Source organism: Coffea eugenioides, chromosome 6 (assembly GCF_003713205.1).
Source record: "Coffea eugenioides isolate CCC68of chromosome 6, Ceug_1.0, whole genome shotgun sequence".
Lineage (NCBI taxonomy): Eukaryota > Viridiplantae > Streptophyta > Magnoliopsida > Gentianales > Rubiaceae > Coffea > Coffea eugenioides.
In genome coordinates this window covers 16037393-16045933 of record NC_040040.1, presented here as the reverse complement: position 1 = coordinate 16045933, position 8541 = coordinate 16037393, and the positions used below count along the sequence as shown (strand labels likewise).

The following is an 8541-nucleotide window of genomic DNA, read 5'->3' as shown; positions in this document are numbered from 1 at the left end:
GACGTTAATGGCACGGACGGTAGACTTATTGCCATGTTATGCTAATGCAGGCATACAATTCAGAATAACTCCTGAAGATGGACAGGTGAATACATCCCGACGATCTGTGAAGGCTATTTGGGATCCCTGTTGTGAGCAGTTATCTGTCTGGACAAAGACAACATGACATTGGTTCCAATCTGATGTCCTAATCAAGATTGTTGGATCCATAAGCCTACCCTCATTCCAAATTAGGCACCGGTTCCAACCAAAATTTCAGCCAAACATAAATTCATTTCGTTTGTTTGCAAACGTATTTACAGAAGAATCCAATTTTTTTCCTCCCAGTAAAGGCAGAGAAGCTGTCAAATCTACAGACAGGCAGTATACTTTGATCTCAAATATCTGTCTAATTTACTTGTGGCAGTGGTAATTTTATCAACTGCCTGACATTTGTGATACAATGATAAAAAGCCAAATTTGGAGTTTGATCACCCCAATTAAGATCCTGTTAACTTGCGCTTAATGAATTGCCCAAGAAGAAACCATCTATTAAAAGCATATGTTTGGATAGCAAATTTTTTCAAAAAAAAATTTCGCTTGCATCATAAATACATTTCTCAATTTATCTTTTTATATTTTTAATCACATTTTTATCTCACATACATCACATTACAAAAAGTACTACAGTAATTATTCCAAATAATTATTTGGAATAATACTCTATCCAAATGGACCTGATTGAGTCTACATCTTTCGACAACTGCAAAAACTCAAATATGCCTCAGAAATATATGAAAACTTGATATTACTATGGGGAAATTTTTTTTTTTTTTTTTTTTTTTTGCCCCTTTATACCAGAATACAGGTCAAGAATAAAAAATCAAAACAATGATGGCAAGGGACCATTAAATGGATGAGAAATGGGAAACTGAGCAGCTGATGGGATTGTATATTAATAGTATGTCGTCTGAGGAAGCAGCAAAAGCAAAAGCATGTCAGTAGCAGAACATGTTAGCATTTTCAGCAAAATCCTGCAAACAAACAAGCATCACAGTCAGGAGAGAGAGAGAGAGAGAGAGAGATGGTACAAATGCGGATCAAAAGCTACCTTCACAAAATTTGGTTATGGAGCTAGCAATCGAGACACCATTGAGGTTAGCTTGCTTTGCTTTTCATCCACTCCACAAAATTATCCAGAATCAAAGACCATGCTTGATCTGAATCATAATTTTCAAGGTCTGGAAAGCTTATCTGTAAAAAGAGAAATGCTTGACAAAAATTAGAGAAAGATGCCCAAAAATATAGTATCAAATTTGTCCTGAAATGAAGGAAAAATGGAGGCAATCTGTTCAGGTTAAAGTTTGGCTGATGAAAACAGCAATAGTGATTTGCTAAAAATCAACTGTAATTACAGAAAGGCAATAGTGATTTGCTAAAAGTTCTGTTTCTTGGATAGCATTATTTATATAGTTGGAAATGGCCAAAGAAATTAAAGAGAAAATAGAAAAATCTATGAAATTATACTGTTAACACTTTCTTCACCTAAATTGCTCGTGATACGTGCAAAGGGACAACCAAAGGATGAAATCTTCAAATACCCAAGTGGAAAAGAACTTTTGCTTTTGCTAAAACTCTCTTCCGGGCCAATACTCAAATAAGAAAACAAAAGATTTTCAGCAAAGGAACAAGATTTAACAACAAATTCATTGACAGAGAACTCATCAAAATATCTATAGCCCCAGATTTGAAACTTCAAATGACAGAAGGAACCAAGATATCAATGTAGGAGTGGAGCAAAGTTAGACAGTGAGTTAAAAAAATCATACCTCTTGGCAGAACCTGAGGAAGTTTAACCACTGATCCTTGTTAATCACCTTATACTCTTTCTGACTCTGAAACAGGTGCAAGTCTTATTACATCACAAGATATCAAAATTGATCACAAAAATGACTCCAAAAAGCACAACGTGCTACCCTAATAAGAGATCAAAAGCAAGAACGAAATCCCCAAACTTTGCCTCCTCATTATGATGGAGGATGGAAATGAATAGAACAGAATGACTGAAAAAAGCAATCCTCTTTTTTGTTGATTTTTTGCTTAATCCAGCACATGTTTCATGTTTGCGAACCCTGCTCAAGATTCACAAATTTTGCTCTGGTTAGAGTCACCCGTCATCTACTGAAGTTTTTGGCTATTGATGGAATTTATGTAATTAGAAAATTAGTTCAACTTGAGCAAGCTTTTCAAAGTGCAAAATACAGCAAGCAGACTTCCATTCCTCTATCAGAATGCTGCTGGTTAGCGCTTAAATTTTTTATTAAAACCCTTGTCAATTTTAAGTCCATTGAGTTTTTTATGGGCAAGAAAAAGCTCTACTGCTTGATGTCTCTTTAGCAGAACATGTGATTAAAATACAGAATGGATGGAATAGGAGTGGCCCAATGCAAAAACTTGGGAACTTTAGCTAAAACTAACGTAAAACCAACCAAACAGACACAAGCTAATTAAGACAAAATGAAATTGGCTGTGGCTACCAACCTTCAGGTACTTGGTGAAGTACTCAACCTGGGATCGATATTTTGGTCCAAGGACAAGATCTAATAATACGCAAGCACTCTCAATGTCTACACACTTTTGCTTCTCTTCTGGAAAAAATAAAGAAACCAACCATGTAAATGGTGCCATTTAGCTGAATAATCTGCTATCTAAGTTTCTTACCTGTTAGGCAGTAGCGAAATGCATACATATAGAAATCATCAAAGTTTTCCGGCTTTGAGACCTTTGCATAAAAAATAAAATTAGCAAGTTGTTCTTGTATCTATTCAACAAGTCCATCAAGTAAATCAAGAATAAAGAATAAAAAAGTATACCTCTTTCTCCAGATTTGACAAAGATTTTTTCAATTTACTGATCCTGTCAACCTTAAGAGCATCCAATCCTCTTCGCCACTCTTCCTGAAATGTGAACCAATATAACATACAAAAAACTACACAAGCAAAATATTCACCTTAAAGCCTACATACACGTCTTCAATTTAGCTACAATACAAACTTGTAGACAGCGGCAGCTGTTTAGCATAAAGACCAATCCTTAATGGCATTCTAGCCATGGCAACTGAACTGTTGAAACAAAAATATATCACAAAGTAGAGAAACATAACGATGGAAGTGCACAATCAGAATATGAAATGAACACCCTAATTTGCATGATGCCACAAGCTTCACTGTGCAAAGTGCATTTTTTAGAAAGAATGCATATCCAGATAACATCAATTTTCCCTCTATGTTTGCTCTGAAGGATATATCAAATTCAGAGCTTCTAGGGGCCAGTTTTGAGCTTGAGATCAGAAGTGAAAACTAAGTTCTTTATTTAAGCAGGACAGGATAAAAACAAACCAGAAATACTTCAAATTGAATTACCATTAACTACCAATTAACACTAGTTAATAACTCAGTTCATGGATCTGTATTGCCAGCTCCCAACACCACCTAAGTTCATGGATTGCTGTTGCCAGCTCTCATTGCCTAATGGTAGACCAGTAACAGACTTTTTTCATCAGTAGGACGTCATTCTCCATATATGTGCAATGCCTGTTACCATCTTAACCTAAAATCACTGATGCAATTTTTCACAACTCACATCTTAGTGATATTAATATTTCTTCCCCATCAAATATGTCATCTCACTATATCATCTCTTTGCTTATCATGCGGTAGTTTACTAGAAAGTTAGGCTACACAGTTGATGAAGTAAGAATATTCATTAACTTTGAAAATTTTCCAGCAATATTAAGAGCCAATTGACTGAGATTTTGGTATAACACAAATTCTTATGTTGAAGCCCACTACTTCTCCCACCATTTTGTGAATATCAGTTGGACTTTGTATAACATAAAGTCAAGTTATGACTCACCACAACTTTCATTACTTGCAAGGATTGAGTTATGGAAGTCCAAAGAAACCAAAAAACATAAAGTATTTAATAGCCATATGTGTATATCAGCTTAGAAGCACAAAAATGTCCGAGCATTGATCTTCATGCATGTCTAGAGCACATTAAAAAACACAAATATGTGAAAGAGAGTTTAAAGGTAAGAGTAAATATAACAAAAGCAGTAATGACACCATATGGGGTAAACACCAGGGAAAAAAGAATTGGTTGAGAAGTTCTTTGAACATTACAATAAAGAAAAGAATAACTTTTGGCTTACCTGGGTAAAATATCCTTGCTTTTCTGCTTTCATCTTCCTAAAAAAGGTACCACTTGTCAATTCTAAGTGGAAAAACTCATCATACTCTTAAGTAAGACTGAAGTTATAGAATCACACTGCTGAGATGCTAACTTACCAAGCGAGCATCAGAATCCTCACATCAGTATGATCAACTTGCAGATCCGAGCACAGAGCCTCAATCCCTTCTGGACTGCAAATAGATAACATATAACGAATTCTTACTCCAATGCCGCTCAACTTTTTGAAGTAATTTACTGGGCCAAATGATTTCAAAGTCAAACTAGATTTCCAATACATTTTCTTGTAACTACTACATTAAACAAGATGTCGATCTCAAGTGAGCAGATGCCGTCCTATGACTATTTAAACAGCCACTCTTTTTCCCATTTGCTCTAATCAAGAGTGACAAATTCTGACATGAGAAAAGGATCTTGATAAGCAATTATTTTTCAACATAAGCTTATAAGTCAAGAAAGCATATCTCATGTGTCCACAGTGACACATTTTTTAATTTTGACTGTACAAAAATTTTGCTGCAGACATGTAATTTTGTTTGTTTTATTACTTTGGCAATATCCAATCAAGTCAAACATGGAATATGAAGTGCGTTGGACTTTAGTACTTTCTGGTATTCTTTGAAATCAACTTATTCAAAATGCAATTCAGCAGATGGAATACTCAGCAAAATGAATTACTTAAACTAAAATATACTTACTCAATCATTCCCAATGACTTGTTCACATACGACTCAAAGAAGCTGTCAACCAGCTGTCTGACTTTTGAGAGAGCTTTTCTTGAGGCTGAAACAAGAAAACACCAAATGGGTCAAAAAAACATGCACATAGTTCTTGATTGAAATTGATATTTCAGATTTAGTGTCCTCAGCTAATCAAGAAAGCCTGAATCTGGTGCAGATAAGCAAAGATGCGTACAGTTCTTTTACCTTTTTATTTGCGTTTATAAGGAAGTAATTAGCAAAATGCTGCAATGCAGTGGCTGCAAAGTTTTGATCTAAACAAGTTGTAAACTTAAGGAAGATCAAGTACCATGAGTGGTTCTTGTGTATATTCAGGATTGTACAAGATTCATTATGACTGCGAATCAGTCACATGACCAGCAGCTACAATATCCATCAATTATTTACATCCGAGTGACATAAATATGAAAAGACCATAATGTATTGGATCTGTTATTTAGATGAAACCTCTCTTAGGTAACAGAGTTTGCTCAATATGGAGCTTCACTTAAATTAACCCATTTTAAGTAGACTATGCACAATAATATCCATATAATTCGCAGAGACACAGACATAACATAGGAAGTCTTTATAAGCAGCATATTATGTAATTGGACACTCCTTTTCTCAGAGAAAATCAGATAGGCATTCCCTAGGATCCTACCCTAAATCAAGCAGCAAAAGCTTTAGGAGGTCCCGAATATTTTATAATGGTTCCTAACTTGCCAGAGATAAATGCAAGGCCTGCGGAGCAAAACCAAGCTTGTATGACAAAGCAATATATAGAGACCAAGAAACCATCTCAGTCTGCTTTCTGCTTCTAGGAACATGCAATACTCCCAAAGCCCGCCAAGTTGCTCAAAGATCAGAGCCTACATTTCAGTTAACTCCATGTAAATTCCTCCCACCACTCTATTGAAGAGCAATCCCAGCTCAGTGAACTATATGCTCACACACCATCTTCCTGAATTTGTTGCCCCAGGATGTTGCTTAACTTCTTAAATATTGTATTTCACAAGGTAGACTTGGCTGCAAATGACTGACCTAAATGTTTGGGCTCCCTAAAGGCCAGTTGGCGCTTAATCAAATAGTTGAAACAAATTTGTCCTTAGGAAGGCATTCTACTCTAGAATTAAGTTGAATTTGGCAGGTGCTGAGACCTGCAGGGGTGTAAACATCTCTGCTTGCTGTATCTATTCTATATTTATTAAAGCAAAAATTGTGCCACTTGGAAGTATAAAATGCCATTCTTAATCACAAAGTAAAAGCTCCAAAGGCTAAGAATTCTGTGACCACCTTGAACAAGCATCATGTTTCAAACAACACTGAAGGCTCTAAATGGCGCCAAAAATCGCATCATTGAACTTAATCCAATCTCCACATTTAAGCATATAAACCACCTTTCCATCAGTAGTCATCGGTATCTGAAATCCCAAAATCTTTCGCTATCATGCCTTTAATCAAGAAAGCAATAGAAAACCCCAGTACAACAATGGCAATCGACTCAGATCAGACTTGAATAGACCAGATAGTTCTCACTACATAACCTACCAAATTTGACTAAAATCTTGATCACAGATTATCTGAACAAAGTAAAACATTTATTTACAAATTATAAAGAAACAAAAAGCACATGCACACATACAAAAACAACAAGAATCACGCTCATAAACATTAATTTTGATTAAAACACAATTTGAATTCAATAAATTCACAACTAAAAAAAATGTACAAACACACAAAATACACCGAAATTGAGATAAAACAGTAATCACAGTAATTCCTTAGAAATCCCATGTCTGCTAATGAAACCCACTAATCAAATTTAACAAAGAATAATCGAATTGAACAACATTTCCAATCAACCCAACGTTTGATTAAACAGAAACATAAAGAAAAGAAAGAAAAGAAATGGTTTTGTTACCAGAAGAAGAAGAATCAACCCGAGAAGATTTGGCAGCTGGGGCTGAGTTCAAAGGCCTAGATTTCCTCTTTGAAGAAGCTCGAGGCATTTTTTCTATTTTTCTTTTATGCAATGATGAGATTATTGTTCGTAATCTTTCTTTTACACTGAATTGCTTTTTTCCTTTTCCCTCTCTGGAATTGGGTTTTGTTTTGCAGAGGGTTTTTGGGTACCTGGGAGCTCTGAAGAATGCAAATGCAGTGTGGGATATATAAAGGTGTGGGTGAGTGGGCGGGTGGGTCACTACTTACCGGGTTGGGTTGATCGTTGGACTGTTTTAAAGATTTATAAGAAGCTCCATAAAACTTATTTAATTAAAGTCAAAATAATTTTTTCTATTATGGTATAGGGATAATTTCAGAAACCTCCGCTAATGTTTCTAACAACTTCACTGACCTCTTTTAAGATTTGAAAAATTATACTAATCTCTCTTGAGATTTATGATTTGGTAACAAAATCAATCCACCTCTGAAAAGTATAATTAATTAAAAAATTACTTCTTGGAGTGAGATGAAAATTTTGTTCCACAAATGCCCGTTATGCATTCCAATCTAGGTGTATTAGCTGCAAAAAATTATCAATTAAGGTGTATTGCAATTATGATTGTATCGAAAAATTCCATGATTTTCAACTAAGATTATAACTTTTAAATATTAAACTTAGAATAGCAGAGATAATTTGTTTACCTGATTTAAGGTATGCCTTTTATGATTTAGCACAAAAATGAATTTCCAATTTTGCCTTTCTTCTACCTCTTTTTTCAGTCATTTCCATGAAATTACTCCAATACAAAGGGCATCTTTTCAGTTTCTAAACCAAGGGGAAAAATCCTCAAGAACAAATTTGTTTTTCTATTTCTTTTCTCTATAATTCCTTTATTCTACTCGAGTCTTTCTTATATACGATTGAAATATGGTCATATCAAGTTCTGTCAATCACAAAAAAATGCTAATTGGTGTAGCAAATTGGCGCTATTTTGTATCTTCTACATTACTATTCATACTGTTAACAAATAATTTCGTTAATTAGTTGATTTGTGCCATAATTACACAATTTTTAAATTTTAGTTTCTAATCTCAATTAATGTGTTGAGGTACATGAATAATTTCACACTAGATAATGTCAACAAATAGGCCCCTTATTCTGTTAGAAGAGGTCAGTGTAATTTTCAAAACCTCAAGAGAGGTCAATGAAATTGTCAAGAAACTCAAGAGAGGTTTTTGAAAGGGAAAATGATCGGTTTCATCCTTTACATTTCACAAAAATATTCTTTTCGTTCCTCACTTTTAAAACGAAGCAATTTCGTCCTTGACATTTAAAAACTGAAGTTCTTACATCCCTGAACCCAAATTTCAATCTGAATCAAACCACCAATCAACTTAATTAGAAATTTTAGGGGTGTAATTGGTAGATCACTTGGTTAATTCAACATGATATTTATGTAAAATTTAATGAACCCAAAAATAAAAAATAAAAAATTATAACATAAAAAAGAAAGATTAATCTTTCCTACATTATCATTGTATACACTGACGGTTTTATGTACTGCCATATCATTGTATACACTGACGGTTTTATGTACCGCCATATCATTTCAATTTAAATTTAAACACCAAATTTTATATTTAT

General features: G+C 34.4%; 1 protein-coding gene across 1 annotated transcript; it reads right to left on the bottom strand.

Moving 5' to 3' along the window:
* Positions 1-651: 651 nt before the first annotated feature.
* On the bottom strand, positions 652-7074 carry LOC113775868 (DCN1-like protein 4). The gene is made up of 10 exons (XM_027320907.1): positions 6874-7074; positions 4929-5013; positions 4329-4403; positions 4193-4229; positions 2853-2936; positions 2701-2761; positions 2521-2627; positions 1809-1874; positions 1091-1233; positions 652-1013 (listed from the first exon to the last, which is right to left on the bottom strand). The coding sequence occupies exons 1-9, from the start codon at positions 6959-6961 to the stop codon at positions 1138-1140; spliced, it is 699 nt and encodes a 232-aa protein (XP_027176708.1). The 5' UTR covers positions 6962-7074; the 3' UTR covers positions 652-1013; positions 1091-1137.
* Positions 7075-8541: the final 1467 nt, after the last annotated feature.

Coding starts and splice junctions, on each gene's coding strand:
- LOC113775868 (XM_027320907.1), bottom strand. CDS start 6,961: ATGCCTCGAGCTTCTTCAAAGAGGAAATCTAGGCCTTTGAACTCAGCC. Junction 4,404..4,928: donor AAGTCATTGGGAATGATTGA/GTAAGTATATTT, acceptor ATCTATTTGCAG/TCCAGAAGGGATTGAGGCTC. Junction 1,875..2,520: donor ACTTCACCAAGTACCTGAAG/GTTGGTAGCCAC, acceptor CACCTGTTTCAG/AGTCAGAAAGAGTATAAGGT.